Below are 16,835 nucleotides of genomic sequence, written 5' to 3'. Positions count from 1 at the left end.
TTGATACTTGCTGACAATACTTACACATTTCTACTTAGGAACAGGGCTTCTACTAGTAAAGTAGAGTAGAGGTAGTGCTGCTATTACTGAAGTAGAATATTATAGTAAATCTTCCATCAGTTGATTCCATTATTATAGTGGCTTTCTGGCTGTCCAAACTTTGGAGAAGCTGGAGAATTTTTCTTCAGTGGACTTAACTTCTTAAGCAAAGATCCAATACAGGGAAACTCGTTCTTCTCAGTGCTTCACTTGCTCCATAAGTCTTCAAACAGCTATTCCAGTTTTCAATGATCTTTACTTTAGTGCTAAAGCAGAAATCATTGCAAATTCCTGACAATGTTACGAAAAGTGATTTGAATACTAAACCATTTCATAATTATGGATTCATGAAAATTGGATCTGGTGGCACTGTTGTACTCACTTCCATTCAGTGCAGTTTCTTGGATACAGTGCTCCAAAGAAATCCGATAGTGATAAAAGACATCAGTGTGAAGAATGCTGCGCCGAGCACTGTCCCTCTGTTCACCAGAGCTGGAAGACCAAAACTGTCATTAGTGAAATCAACACTCGTAATTGCCACATGCAGTGATATTTAACTTTTCTCACTGTGAGCTTATAAGCAGAGGAAAACATGCCCTCACTCCATTGTTTGATGGGTTGACTATTTCTCTCACTTATTTAAGTTCACTATAATTGGTAAATATTATCTCATATTTTTTAGAATTATGATAAAGAACAACATTTAAAATGTGACGAGACACATTTATGGTGTTATAGCTTTGTGTTGGATTCTTACCTATAGGTTCATCTTCTATCAATGTAATTACAGCTTCACTGGTGCCATTACCACCTTCCGTGGGAGCAGGAACAATTTCTGCCTCTGCATCAGTGACACCTGGTTCAGGAGCCGTGACAGGTTCAACTGCGGCTTCAGTTAAGATCTCTGTTGCAATATGAACCTCTATTGTAGCTGCTGGGACTTCCTCGCCTGGATCCAGTACTGTCTCCGTGGTCTGTATGGTGACGGATGTGACATGTATCTCTGCATCAGTGTCATCTGCTTCATTCTCCCGAACAGCTGTGTTGTCTTCCTTTGGGAAAGGATCTGATTCCACAACTTCTTTTGTGTTGTCTTCTGGAGCATCCTCTTCTAGATCTTCCAGGGGGATGACGAGGATCGGGTCTTCTGGAGCTGGTTCCTCCAGGCCGTGCTGCTCTGGGGATACATTTTCTACAGCACTTTCTCCAGCAACAGCAGTTTCTTCTTCTAAATTTTCCTCTTGAGCTTCATCTTCTGACCCTTCTAAAGGAATGACTGGGATATGTGCTTCTAGAGCTGGATCCTCAGCATAGTGCTGTTCTGGAGACTCACTCCCCACAGCAACAGCTGGGGCAAGTTCTTGTGTAGTTTTATCTGGAGATGCGTTTGCAAAGGCAGCTTCTTCAGGGAAAGATTCCTTCTCTGAAGATTCCTGTGGAGCTGCAGCCAAAGTCTCCTGAGGGGCCAATTCCTGATATAAGGCATCATCATCATCCCGATCTTTAATGAAAACTGGTTCTGGTTCGTCTTTTGCAGTAACTGGGATATCTTCTTCAGCAGTTTGCTCAGGAGATGGACCTGCTTCCCCTGCAACAACTGGAATGAGTTTCTCCTGAACGTATTCTTTCTCTTCTATAAAGTGACTGTGGTTGTCAGTTATTGGTGCAAGTTCCTCTTGACCTGGTTCTTCTGCAAGAGCAGAAGACTGAACAATGTTGGCAGCTGCAATAGAAGTTGAGTGATAACTTGAAATGGTTCTCCAGTGCATCAACAGTATAGCCATTTGGTATGTTCTCTAAGTTAGTCAACAAAGGAAGCCTTATTTACCTAAAATCTGTGTTAATAAACATGAAAATAGTTATATATTTATTTATTTATATAAAAACCAGGGCAACCTGATGACAAATGGGCTACTGGAGACATTCATGGACTAGAGCAGAAAACATGGATCTGATGCAATGCTACTATACAAGCAATCCCAGTGAGAGGGGTTATATCATCAACACTGACAAAGAAACCACTTCTAGCTCAGTGTTCTAACATCCGCAAACGGCAGCTATCACAACTAGAGATTGATGAAGTACAACAAATATACTACGGCAAGGAGGAGCCAGGACGACAGGTCAGCGGGGAGATGTTATCATCATCATCCCCACACTCAGAGATTGGGTCTCAAGCCCTTACGGCTCAACATAAGGGTGACTGACCTACGATTGAAGATCATAACCAAGCTGGACCCCCAAGTACAACGACCAAGTACAACGACCAAGTACAACGACCAAGTACAACGACCAAGACTGCCAAGGCTAAGTGACAAAGTACCCTCTGAAAGTCTGCTAGAAGATGTGAATGCAGCACTCCATACTATCCCTACTAAAGCCATAACCGAGACCAATGAGCTGATGTACGCCACAGCAACAGTGATCCTAGAGATGCTTGGCTATAAGATGCCACAAAGAGCATTACCCCCCATGGAGGAGAAGGCTAGAGGTCAAGATCAAGGCAACACGAAGAGAGGTTGGTCAGCTCTCAGAGCTACAGAAAGGCGCAAGGAAGGGGCTACCTAAGAAATACAACAAGCTGTCGATACCTGAGGGTCTGGAGACTGCCAAACAAAGACTCACCACTCTGGCTACCCGCCTAAAGAGATACAAGGGAGAAGCAGAAGCCAGGAGAATAAACCAGATGTTCTCCACCGAACCATCCAAAGTGTACTCTCAGTGGCAGGGTAATAACACAAGATCAGATCCACCCAGGGCTGAGACTGAACAGTACTGGAAGAACATATGGGAGAAAGAGGCATCCCACAGCACCAATGCTCAGTGGCTAGTGGATCTAAGAACAGATCACAGCAATCTCCCAGAACAAGAACCAGTAACAATTACATTGGCAGACATCCAAGAAAGAGTTGCAGGTATGAAGAGCTGGACAGCTCCAGGCCCTGACATGAACCACACCTACTGGCTGAAGAAACTAACTGCACTCCATGAACGCCTGGCAGCACAAATGAACCAACTGCTGATGGATGGGACCCACCAAGAATGGTTAACCCAAGGACGGACAGTCCTGATCATGAAGGACCCCCAGAAGGGAACAATCCCATCCAACTACCGGCCAATAACCTGCCTCTGCACAACATGGAAGCTCCTGTCAGGCATCATAGCGGCTAAGATGAGTAGGCACATGGCTCAATACATGGACAGGGCCCAGAAGGGAATGGGTAGTAATACCAGGGGAGCCAAGCACCAGGTACTGGTTGATAGAGCAGTCACTCGAGACTCCAAGACCAGGCAGACCAAATCTCTGCACCGCCTGGATTGACTACAAGAAAGCCTACGACTCAATGCCACATACATACTGGACACTAATAGCCTTCATCAAGAACTCAGTGCGGCTGTGGAAAACAAGTCTGGAAGCCAACTCAAAGCCAACTGCACAAGTCACCATCAAGTGCGGCATATACCAAGGCGATGCACTATCACCGCTGCTGTTCTGCATAGGCCTGAACCCCCTCAGCCAGATCATCACAAAGACTGGCTACGGATACCGGTTCCGAAGTGGAACAACCATCAGTCACCTCCTCTACATGTATGACATCAAGCTGTATGCCAGAAATGAGCGAGACATCGACTCACTGATCCACACTACCAGGATCTACAGCAACGACATTGGAATGTCATTCGGACTGGACAAGTGTGGTCGCATGGTGTCAAAAAGAGGGAAGATGATCAGAACCGAGGAGAAACCATGAGGAGGCAGCAAGGATGTCCGCCACAGCCAAATACCTACAGAGAGTGAGGCAGATCCTGAAAAGTCAGCTGAATGGGAAAAACAAGATCCGAGCCATCAACACATACGCCCTGCCAGTCATCAGATACCCCGCTGGTATAATAACCTGGCCAAAGGGCTCCTCCTAATTATATATATATGTATATATATATATACACACATATATATATATACATACATATACACATACACACACACACACACATGTGCTGGTCATATAATTAGAATATCATCAAAAAGTTGATTTATTTCAGTATTTCCATTCAAAAAGTGAAACTTGGATATTATATTCATTCATTACTCACAGACTGATATATTTCAAATGTTTATTTCATTTAATTGTGATGATTAAAACTGACAACTAATGAAAATCCCAAATTCAGTATCTCCAAAAATTAGAATATTACTTAAGACCAGTACAAAAACAGTTTTAAAAAAAAAAAATGTTGGCCAACTGAAAAGTATGAACATGAAAAGTATGAGCATGTACAGCACTCAATACTTAGTTGGGGCCCCTTTTGCCTGAATTACTGCAGCAATGTGGCATGGAGTCGATCAGCCTGTGGCACTGCTCAGGTGTTATGAGAGCCCAGGTTGCTCTGATAGTGGCCTTCAGCTCTTCTGCATTGTTGGGTCTGGCGTATCGCATCTTCCTCTTCACAATACCCCATAGATTTTCTATAGGGTTAAGGCCAGGCGAGTTTGCTGGCCAATTAAGGACAGGGACACCATGGTCCTTAAACCAGGTACTGGTAGCAAATCTACACTGTTATACAAGCTGTACACTCACTAATTTACATTGTAGCAAAGTGTCATTTCTTCACTGTTGTCACATGAAAATAACAAATATTTACAGAAATGTGATGGGTGTACTCACTTTTGTGAGATACTGTATTAGTTTAGACTTAAAAGGTAATTGTGGCTGTGGCTAACAATGTTGCCGTTCTCCACAAAGAAAACCCCCACAGTACACTATAGCTCTGAAAATGGCGTTAAATGTAAAGGTGGCTGATTATGTAACAGTTAGGATCTCCAGTGACCTGATACAAATATGGAGGGTGTGTAGTGATCCAAGGTTAGTTCAAATGTCTCACAGGGTAGCATGCTAACAAGAGCAAAATACCTAAAGCAATGTTTGCTTTTTCCTGACTTAGATTCTGTTGACTCAAAATCTACCCATTATGTTCCACCAAACACAGGTTTACATTACTGAACAACAGATTTATGTACTTCTGTAACATATTTCTGAATTAAGTTGGTACATTTAGTGTATTCTGAATTTCACGTAATCATGAATCAACACCAGTAATCTGTTGAATTAGTTGCAATACTTACAAATGAGATAATATATGAATAAGAATTTAAATATTATAGTATTTTAGGATACCTACATTATTGTCGAGATTATTACCGTTGTAGTTTTGCACTTACTTTTCATATCATTGATCTAGGCTAATTTAGGGTTTCCTTTCTAATAATTATGATCAATAATTATTGTATTGAATGAGTTTAGAAGAAATGCATGGCTTACGTATTGGTGCTGATGAGCATAGTTGAATATTTAGGACCAGGGTCAGCAGCAGCAGAGAGGAAGTTTTGAACATTATGTCCGATCTCTCAGAGTCCTGGAGTCAAACAACTTCCAAAAACTCCAATACAGCAGTCAGACCAGTGCTCCTACTGTGAAGGAATATCCTACAGGGTTGAAGCACACGTGTAAGGTGTCAGCGTGGACACATTTTGTGAAGTGACACACCACATGGAAATACTGGGAGGGTGCTTCAAGGGCTGGGTGGGTAAAAAGAGAAACCTACTGGGAGATCGCATGGACTGTTTCTACAAGACTGCACACCAGTCGTTCCTTACTTTCTGCCTTTAAAGCTCTGTAAAAAAAACAGACTGTTTTCTAAACACTACATTAAGATGAGTTGCTTAAACATGTATTTACAGCAATCCATTTTTGGTGCCTTGGTCTGTCCCAATCTAAGATGTTTATTTTAACGTTTTTTTGTTTCTCTATTTACAATAAAAGGTATTTGTTCTGTGAATTCTGTGTCCCACTCATCTTTACTCAGTCTCAGACTTATCAGTAAAACAGTGTTTAGAAACTTTCCATCTGGTACAGTTTAAAGAGAGGATATGCTACCTTTTGATATTTCCATTAACTGAAGCATATTTATAAGTGCGTTTATAAAGCATATCAATATAAAGAATATCGTTTGGGCAGTGTAATAAAGCCCTTGTAACCTAGGGAGTGATCTTTTATTAATGTGTGTTTTTCACGTTTTTATTTGCTTGTTAATATTTAGGAAACTGTTTGGGGTTTTCTTGTTTTTTTCATGTGTTTCAGAGGAGCTGCTCATATTATGACAGATATTTAAGTCACCTCCATGCTTAGGTTTTGAAAAATCGGTACATCTGCTGATTAAAATGTCATCCTGCCGTGTAATATTGACGGAAAAAAGCTCAAACAGCACATTAATCCACAGTGAAGTTACCATATTTTATTTCTTTAAGTGCCATTCATGCATATTGGGGAAGGGGGTGGGGTGGGCGGTGGTATCGACAATTCTAATAACACTTGAGTTATTTTACAGCACTAAACAAATACAAAGAGTAGCTGTGTCACCTCATTGGACAACAAAAGTAATAAACCGTGCAATAAACAAAAAAGGACAAATAGGAGGGGGAAAAAAATACAAGAAATGACAAAGACAAAATCAAAAAAAAAGAAAAGGAAAAAAAAAAAAAAAACACAAACCAAATATATATTATCAACACTGAAACACTGAATGTAGAACCATAGTACAGGTAAAAGGTAGTGTCACACAAAAAAAGCCAACGCATTTTCATCACATATATACAATATAGATATATACATACTGTCACCCTCTGATTGGACAATAACAAAATACTCTATTCTTTTACCTCCTCTCTTTCGTGAGTAAGACCCCACCCCCTGCCTTGATACCCCACCCCCAAGAGGAAAAAAGGGATGATTGAAAAGACGTATATGTACAAGCACAACAACACACCAGCACTGAATAAAATAGGCCCCAATCAGCAGTACTTGTTGGCAGTTCTCTCCCGTATTGTAACAAGGCTTTTTTTTTTTGTTGTATCTTTTCATCTTTTTTCCCCACTAATAGTAATCTCTCTGGCAGGTACATGTCCAGCGGAATTTAAAAAAAGAACTTACACAACTCACACAAGCAAACACACAAATACACATACATACAGACATAATGTAAAACTGTGATTGTGATCCAGTCATTGTCTTCACCTTTTTCCCTTTTAGCCACATATGTTAGCTCAAATGTATTTTCCCAATGGGCTGCTGTGCTCAAATATGTAGGTTGTGTGTTCACAGTCTTCACCTGGAAGAACTGAAACACTCGTCACCTTCACACCAACCAAGGACCCTCAGACTTTTCTCCATTGTAGGCCCATAGAGTCCTATTGAATACACATTGATGCTCTTTTTCACTGCTGTCTTCAGTTGCAGTCCTTTGGCCCACACAGTCATGATTTGGGTCACTCAACTGACTAAGTATTCTGTCTGAGCAATTCTGGCAGTTGAACACTTTAAAAACTCAGTTGAGCTCCACAGGCGAGGCAATCCTCCACATACAGCGGACATTTGATATACAAAAAACTGACAAAACATCGCAGAAATAAGCAGGAGTGGGCAGGTATGATTGGCAGGAAAAGAAAACAAACTATTAGCTGAAAATATAAAATTGAATGGCAGTGTAGAAGAGAACATGACTTCATCTGCACAGTTTAACGGAAGATCTACAGCATAAAACTGGGCTGGTTCTATAAGCTTCTCTGTGATCAAATGTAGAAACATACAGTGCTATAATATCCAATAAAATAACTATGTGAGACTTGCCTTTTCTTCCATAGATATTATGCAATAATCATAAAAAAAGAATCCATGATTGTCATCCAAATATGAAACAAAACTAAGGTGACCACTGGAGACCCTCGTTGCTAAAATATCTTAAAAGGAATAGTCTGACATTTTGGGAAATGTTTACTTATTACTTATACATATTCACTTTCTTGCTGAGAACACAAAGACTGAACTGGCCTGGGTGAAGGCTGAACTAGCCAGGATCTGTCCAACAGTAATAAAATCCACCTACCAGCACATCTAAATCTCAGTAATTAACGTGTTATATCTCCAGGATGTGACCTCACCTAGCCAGGAAATAGTACAATAAATTGTAGTTTTTACACTAAGATTTTTGTACGGATAAACACATGAGACATGTTGATTTGTGAGCTTCACAGGTGCAGGTGGATTTTCTTATCTTTAGACAGAGCCAGGCTATCTGTTTCCTGAGTCTTAATGCAAAGTTAACTACTGTAGCCAGATGCTAGCTTCATAGTTACCATGCAGTCATGAGTGGAAACAATCTTCCTGGCAAGAAAACAAACAAGTGTATTTACCAAAATGTCGGAAAATTCCTTTAAACAAGGACACACAGTGTCATAGATGCAAAGCACTGTACACAGTTCAGCAGTGTTGCAGAGAGGAGAAATAATCCTGGTCATTGTCAACTGTAGACAATGCCTTATAATTGCCTCTAGGGGTCAGACAGTCTAACAGTGGGAGAATGAATAAATGACAGAATGAGTTTGTGAGTGACTGACTAGATTTTAAAATCCTGGAGGTGCTTCGCATCTTAAAAACGGTTTACGATCAACAAAAGTGTGCAAAGAGCGTTTTTTTTGTTTGTTTGTTTTTAAACATAGTGTCTCTAAAGTTCAGCACCTGTCTGATTGAGGAGCCACTTCTTACAGGACACAGAGGACAGGTTTGCAGAACCGCTGATCTCCCTGTTCTGTGCTTGAGAAACCCTTCCTACCAAAAAAAATAACAAAAACGCATGTCTCAAATCTAGTCTTCAATCACTGTGTGCATCTGCTTTTGTGCTCATAGATAGCATAGAGATGATTGCAGCAATCAATCATAGCCCTAAAATTACAATAAAACCAAAACACGCACACATACACACACATACACGCATACACCATATGTTCAACCAACACGCACACGCACGCGCGCGCACACACACACACACTGCATGTACTGTCTAATGAGTCACATTTCCCATTCTGTTATGATTGTATAACAGCAAATTCTTACGCTATCCAACTATCACAACAAAACATTGGGCAGCTAAAAAAAGAATCACATCTCCATTATTGAAATGCCAGAAGCAACAATAAACACTGAGTGTAGCATCGAAACCTCAATTTAATGTACAACAGGCAGGAAAAGGCATGACTTTGGATGCAACTCATTCAACAAATCAAGGAAATGTGCACCAAAACGCTTGCTTTTTTTTTGCCCTTTTCAAATGGAAAGTTCAAATCTGATGCATATCCTATTGATCATTAATTAATCAAAGTATTAAGACATTTAAGAAGCTTCTTAAATGTTCTATTAGTTTTTTATTTGAATAGATTTTATTAGTCTACTAGCGATGTCTCAAGTCGGTGATGCTTGAAACCACTGCTCCCAAAATTGCACACACGTTCTTTACGTATTACTTGGTACTGTCACTAATATAAATTATTTTAATATGGTTTGCATACAATTTGAATTGTAATTGTTTAAAGGAATACACGTCTGTGCGGTACATATGAAGCTACATCCAGCAGACAATTAGCTTAACATAATGAGTGGGAACTGAGGAACGCAGCCAACCTGGCTCTGTCCAACGGTAACAAAATCAGCCTACAAGCATCTCTGAAGCTCACTTATTAACACGTTACATCTCCGCACTGCAACCGGCACAGATATAGACTGACACTAACTCCTTTTTTACGCTACGTTATTGTACGGACAACAAGATATACTGTGTTAATTAGTGAGCTTTAGAGGTGCAGGTAGGTGGATTTTGTGGCCGGACAGAGGCAGGCCAGTTGTTTCCTCCGGTTTCTGGTCTTTGAGCAAGGCTAAGCTAACAGTTTCCTGGCTATAGCTTCAAATTTACCGTACAATCTTCTAATCTAGCTCCTGGGAAGAAAGTGAATAAGCGTCTTTCCCTAATTATCAGACTATACCTTTAATAAAACTAAACCCCACTGATATGAACAATACACTTAACACATAACAAAAACTTGCTTGTAAATTAGAGACCAACCGGTCCTTCATTGTTGAGGCAGATGCCTTTGAAAGTTGGACGATATTTGTTTTTAGACATGAAGAGATTCTCTTTAAGATTCTCTCAAATTGTTTTTTACAGAAATGTGACCATCATATGGTCTGAGTGAACCACTTAACAGTTGTCAGTGCTCTCTGGTTGACAACTGCAACAGAAACACAGTTTTCTTTCGGTCTTTGACATTTCTGTAGTGCAATTTATTGTTTTACTTATTGGCTACCTTCTATGCCAAAACTGATTTACTGGTGATAAGTTGATCAGTCAGACTCTAATGCAAATTATTTCATTGTTTCTGAATGATGGTGGCGTGTTTAATGATCAACAGGCTACTCATCTAAAACTTTCCCATGAAAACCTGCTCAAAAATGTGAATTGGTTTAGTATTTAATGTCACCACAGCTTCTGGTTGGTAAAGCAATTATTAACCAACATGATGCACAGAGAACCTAAATCCTATGGTTACTTTGGGTTGAATGAATTTAAAAAGACAAAAAAAAAATATCTGACTTTCCTGCTTTCACCTTCTTCTCACACTCATCATATTCACTCATCTTGAAGTGCTTGAGACAGAATGAAGGAACAAAATTGCTGCACTCCCATAACTAGTCTGATCACATTAGTTGGCTATGAAAACTGATCACGATACTTTCTGTGATCTCCCTCTCACTTTCTCTGTTTAATATCGAGCCTGCTTAAACTTTTAACACCCTGTTCAAACCCTCAGTTACTGTAAACCTAACTTTACCACCAAATTCAGCCAAAGCGGGGCCCGCTTTCTCCCAAAAGTGACCAACGAGCACCATCACATTACTCACAGACACGGCCTGTGTTTCTTAAAAGCAAAAAATAAAACAAAATCGTTTTTTTGAAAAAAGAGAGAGATTAACTCATCCAAGAGGCAGCTGAGGCCAATGTCAACACGAGAAGAATTACAAGCTGAACACGTCGCTCAAATCACATAACAGTTACGGAGAAGAGGGTCGGGGGGGGGGGGGGGGGTTCTGACTTTGGAAGGCTGTTGGCTAGGGACGGGGAGAGGGCTGGCTGAGGAGCTGAGGAGCATGTGATTTAGTTTTCTACTTGTCTCTAGACAAGTACATAAGCAATCACTTTAACATGTCCGACTAAATATGATTGTCTTCAAAGTAACATTTTCTAGTTATGTTTTGCTTTTGTAAAAATGACGGGACTCTGAAGTCTGTCTCCCAAGCTTGTCAAATGTTCTTCTGAATCCCACCCACAGTGGCCTCCTTCTCCTCCTCCTCCTCCTCCTCCTCCTGCGGCCTTTCAGCGCAGCCTGGCTTCCTCTGGCTTCCTCTGGCTTCCTCTGGCTTCCACCACCTCTCCTCGCTCCCTTTTGTTTGCAAAAGGAGGTCTAGGGGCTAGACAATGGAGTCCCAATCAAAGTCATCCTGGATGTCATCAGCTGGCATGCGATGCATCTGGAAGTTTCTGGCAGGTATCATGTGCTGCTGGTTCATCTGTGCATGGTGTCCTGGAGAGAGAAGAGGTGGCCGTTAGCTTTTCTTAGGCACGTTTTAATTAATGAAAAAAATCACGTTTTCTCTGTGGCTTCGGTCACCTGGCATTGTGGGTCCTGTGCTGCTCATTGGGGGCATGTGGGGATATCCTGGAGGACCCATCATGGACATGCTCTGTCTGGAGTCCATGTAGAGATTTCCTGAGGAGAGAATCAGAATAAAACTTTACTTTAAGCTCTAATCAATCTAATCAGACCAGGAAAAGCACAATGCAATTCAAGTAATGCATTTTAACAAAGCCAGATTTAAGGAGGAGGCCCTGTAGTGTCATTTTTTACGGTCATTTTACAGGAGTAAAGGATCTGTCTGAAAGTAGGGCTGCAGCAATTAGTTGACATAATAGACAACATCAATTCTAAAAATTTATCGACGTGAAATTTCATTGTTGACGCCTCGTTACAGAGAGGCTGTTTAAGGGTCACAAAAAAGAAGCATTCATGCGAGGAGTGGAGAAACAGGCTAACACAGTTGAGAAATTAACTGTGTAGAATTTGAATATTGGCAGTTTTACGAAAGTTGATGGCGAATCGAAAATGTGCTCAAATGTTTTTGGAGAAGCTCCACAAGCTTTGACTGACGCTGATACTTCATTCTGAATAGTAAACCTCGTTCACTTAATGGTAACGTTAGTGAGTTAGGCTGTGTTGGACATCAGTAATACACTTGAAAGATATTTAATTAGTTAAATGGTTTAATTAGGGTTAGGGAGTGACCAAAATAATCGCGACTAGTCGACTAATCGCATAATCGCATAATTAACAGATTAGTCGACAACAAAAATAATCATTAGTTGCAGCCCTGTCTGAAAGTATAGCTAATACCCACAGGTGAAAAATCATGCTTTTATTTACACTGCTGGACCCTTCAAACAATGTTTGAACTGTTTTCAGCTACACAGTATTGTCAAAGTACCTGCTCTCCTAAAGACACCCTTTTAACTTCAAAGTTTGTAAAAATAGCACAAGTGAGCAAAGTTCACATTAGGGGACCCTGACAAGGTTTGGGGAGAAGGAAAAAAAAGCCTAATTCTGCTACACAAAATTGTGTTTATTCTTTCAGACATTCCTCTAATCTTTTGTTCTTTCCTTGTGATTTGCAGGACTTTATGTCTTCAGGACTCAAAAATTATGCAAACAAATCAGGTAAAATAAATCATCTTTAAGATGAACTGGTCAAAACTGGTATACACATGCAGACGGGAATGAGGGACTGCAAGTAGACACTGTTTGGTTTAGGGTTCATGAGCCAAAAAGATTGAGTTTAGTATAATTAAAATCCTTACTGATGAACATTCAGAAAGACCGAATAACTGTACTGATATTGCAGTTGTTTTGAACCTCTATTTATTCTGTAAAACTACATGATCTTTCCCAGGAAAGAAAACCAGATAACAGGGCAGCACTTAAAGTGCAAATGCCTGAATCTTTCAAGATGCACATTGCAGATTATTTCCTTGATGAGTCCAGAACAAAAGCTACTCACCACAACTACACAAGTTCAATCAAACGGTGACATTAACAAGGTCGTAGGGTTAAGGAGTGTGTGTTTTACCTGTATTGAGGTGCTGGCTGGGTTTGTTGGGGTGCATGGAGCTATGACAAACAGGAGGCTGCACTGCCCCTTGTGGCTGGATTACACCGGTGCGGGCGAAAAACTGGTTGATGGACGAGCAGAGGTCTGCGATCTGGGTGGGTTCCAGGGACCAATTGTTCAGCTCCGCTTGTCTCATACTCTCTCTTAATCCTTAGAAAGAGAAAACACACATTTATAGACAAAAAAAGAGTTACTATCAGAGGTAGTGAAGGTATCTGTCTGCACTAAAATTGCCTTGTGACAATGAAATGTATGAAACTGCACCAGCCGACTGTCCAATAAATATAAATTTAGTAAATGAGGAACTAATTTACAAACATGAAGCAAAAACTTTGCTTGCAATATGTATTCATTATGGCAGTAACCTTCAGTGGGTGATATTTAAAAACATCCTACCTTGCAATCCTAGACTGTAATTGGATAAACTGACCTGCTGAGCTCAGTGTTTTGGTAATTAAACTTGAAGGCAGTGTTATTTAATTGAAGAGCTCAGTTTAATTAAACTCATAATCAACTCTACAGTGTCAACACTTCAACACTCAATCAAAAGCTGGGGCAGTACTGTACTATCAGCGATCAGCTCCTGGCTTTAAATGTTTGTTTTTTCTAAAATCTAGAAAGAACTTAATCTCAGACAAATATAATTATTATTTGTTTCATATTTGTAAATACAGTATGGTCTCTCTGTAGTGTCCAAACCGCACCTTGGAAAGGTGAAAGGTCGACATCAGCCCAGTTATAGCTGCTAGCAATACGACAGCTTTCTTTCAGTGCATCCAGATTTGGGTACCAGTCAGACAGTAAACCTGCAACACACACACAGGATACTATCTGTAACATTACAGGATAAGAGACTTGAAGGATACAGGTAATTTTGGTTTCAGCACCAAGTTCACTCCTGGGACAAATACAGATTTAGTCCCAATTACATCACTTACAGACAACTGCACGATAATTGCTGCTATAATTGTTATTTACTGTGAGTTAGGTAATAAGGCCAGATGATGCATTTTCATTGTAGTCACATTTTTATAGCTGTGCAGGCAGTATTGTGTAGTGCCAAATGAATGAGAAGGTAACACCAAATAAAACAGCTTATCAGGCTTTTAAAACAGTTCAGTGCTGTGGCCACTAGGAGGAGCCAGTCGACTCTGTAACAGCTGCTAAAGTCAGTGGATGCAGCATTGCTTTGTTCTCACCACAGCACAGATAATAAATCAGATGATGATTTACTGTTTAGCACCTACAACAATTTCTCAATGTGATATGACTAAAAAATGAGGACTGATACAAAACCATATTCAACTGAACACGTTGTCGTTGCTTTTGTTGATGTGTGCCTGTGTGATGAACGGGGTGAAGAGGAAACAACGCAGCAACGCTGCTTCAAAGGAAGACAATGACAGACAGAGGGTCTTACCTGTGTTGCAGGCCATCTGTTGCTGGGTAGGATGGGGCTGGTGGGAGAGGCTCTGATGCTGCTGTCCGTGTTGAGAAGGGTGCTGGCTGTGCTGCGTGTGTTGGGAGGGGTGTGGCGTGTGTTGCTGTGGGTGCTGGCCGTGGGATGGGTGCTGCGATGGGTGCTGCCCATGCTGGGAGTGTGCAGCGTGCTGAGGGTGCTGTGGGTGTTGACTGTGCTGGGCGTGTTGGCTGTGTTGGTTGTGGGGGCCGCCGTGCTGCGGGAGGTGCTGTGCGTGGGGCGAGCCGTGGCCAGGGTGGGCTTGGGCAGGATGGGACAGGGGCACCTGGCCACTGTTGGTGGAGTGGCTGTTTGGGTGGTTGTTGGGTTGGTTGTTTGACAGGCTGTTCTGAGTGCTAATGGTGCCACTGGGGGAGTGCTGATAGGAGCAGGAGGTGTGGGTCTGCTGGGAGGAATCTGACGGTATGCCCATCAGACCTGAGAAACAAAACACAGAGCTTGTAAGAGCACTGAAACAATTTGTCAATCGACAGAAAATTAGGCAAACAACTTTGATAACGTGCTGCAACTAACTTTTCATGATCGATTAATTTGCTGATTATTTTCCCAATGAATCTATTTGATGTTACGTCTATAAAATATCAGCGAATAAGAAAAATGTCCATCACATTTTCCCAGAGGCCAAGGTGACGTCTTTAAACATGTTATTTTGTCTTTGTCAAAAATATCCAATTTATAATTAATTTAAATAAAACAGAGAAAATCAGCAAATACACCGAATAAGCTGGAACAAGCAAATGGTTTTGCGTTTGAAAAATGACTCAAATTATTATGTAATCATCTCTATTGTGAGGATTTGCTGCTTTTCTCCACTTCTTGTCATTGAACATTTGTACATTTTGTACATTGTATATTTGAATTGTGGTTGTTATAACAGAAAAATCTATTCGCAGACGTCACCTTGGGCTCTGGGAATCAGTGAACATAAAAAGAATTGACAAATTAATTGATAATGAAAATATTTTAATTGAAGCCCTAGCCCTAGACTACTAATTCTAACACAAATGTCAGTCACATGGGTTCAGACTGAGGTGTGTTAGTATAATGCACTTCAGCACATACACAAAGATAGTCACGGTCTTCTCATGTAAAAACAGCTACTTAACGTATGCATCTTAACATCTTACAATGATGGGATATGGGCCTCCCGTGTTCTACTCTTGAGATAGACCAGCTGCCATTTTGTTGTATCAGGGAATGACTCAGCATTAGTTGTGTCTCTGAGGTTCAGGAGCCGGGGCTGCCGTCACCTCTCTTCTCCAGCTACATAGCTCTGGACTGTCTTTGACGAATTCATTGTACTGCTGCACGGCTCTTTAACAGACATGACTAGAGCATGAACATCTGCACACCCAACTGCAATCATCCGAGTGGCAGGGAGTGGTCTTAAGAGGCCCTGTCCTTCACAGCTTTGGCACAGTAAACCTATTTCACTGGAGTGCTTTTAGAGCTGACTCTAGCCCTGCACCTCCACAATCGGCACGTAACACTCACTGCAGGGGTGACAAAGGTGCATCTCTTATCGGCACAGAAAGCCCATTGTCCAACCAGGGAAATACAGAAAGCAATTAACGCGGCGCCAGAATAATAATGCGAGCTCATTACCTATTATCAAAGCCAGTGAATTAGCTCACTGTCTACAGCGGCAGAGTGTGAAATCCTCTAGCTCGATTATTTACGCTTTTTAATTGCTAGAGCTTGTCTAACTAAGAGATTTCACTTTTATGCGCATAAAAAAGGTAACAACTTTCAACTAATGAAACATAGATGATAGATTAAAGGAGAGGAACTCTTTGAAAACATTAGCATGAAATGCATTTGATTTGTGGAAGTAGGTTATACACAGAAAGCTCAGTCTACTTTGCTCATAACCCGCTTGTCAAGTGCTCTTTGTTTATCAGTCAATCAGATTACAAGCAAAAATGCATTTTGCTCTGCAGGGAATTAGGCTTTTGGAAAGTTGTGCTCTTTCCACCAACATGTATTATATCATACAAATTCCCCATCATTATGACAAATGAACCTCAAATCCAACAGATTTACTGAGGACTCAGGCAGCCTTTAACCTCGACGCCTCTGATGAAACACAGACTACATGAGGAAACATTTCAAACATGACAAGACGCAGAAAAACTTTCATGTAACTTGAAATATATAAAGCAAGAAGCATGGTGTATTAATTCTGAATTAACCATTAAATAAATGCAGCA

The 16,835-nt window shown here is 40.8% G+C and overlaps 1 protein-coding gene across 2 annotated transcripts in view; it reads right to left on the bottom strand.

Annotated features, from left to right (window-relative positions):
- Nucleotides 1-6,313: 6,313 nt before the first annotated feature.
- foxj3 (forkhead box J3) overlaps nt 6,314-16,835 on the bottom strand; it is a 120,819-nt gene continuing 110,297 nt past the window's right edge. Inside the window, exons 8-12 of one of the 2 annotated variants that reach the window (XM_038697740.1) lie at nt 14,566-15,042; nt 13,850-13,951; nt 13,104-13,295; nt 11,594-11,692; nt 6,314-11,506 (exon numbers count right to left, since the gene is read on the bottom strand). In XM_038697740.1, the coding sequence (XP_038553668.1) occupies nt 11,394-11,506; nt 11,594-11,692; nt 13,104-13,295; nt 13,850-13,951; nt 14,566-15,042 (983 nt within the window). In that variant the 3' untranslated portion in view covers nt 6,314-11,393. The remainder of the gene's footprint in view (nt 11,507-11,593; nt 11,693-13,103; nt 13,296-13,849; nt 13,952-14,565; nt 15,043-16,835) is intronic. The other variant, XM_038697741.1, reaches the window with a different exon arrangement.

This window comes from Micropterus salmoides, unplaced genomic scaffold (genome assembly GCF_014851395.1).
Source record: "Micropterus salmoides isolate LMB-PRFRI ecotype aquatic unplaced genomic scaffold, ASM1485139v1 Ms_hic_scaffold_4, whole genome shotgun sequence".
Taxonomy (NCBI): domain Eukaryota; kingdom Metazoa; phylum Chordata; class Actinopteri; order Centrarchiformes; family Centrarchidae; genus Micropterus; species Micropterus salmoides.
The sequence above is the reverse complement of the archived record's forward strand: the minus strand, read 5'-3'. Positions and strand labels throughout refer to the sequence as shown.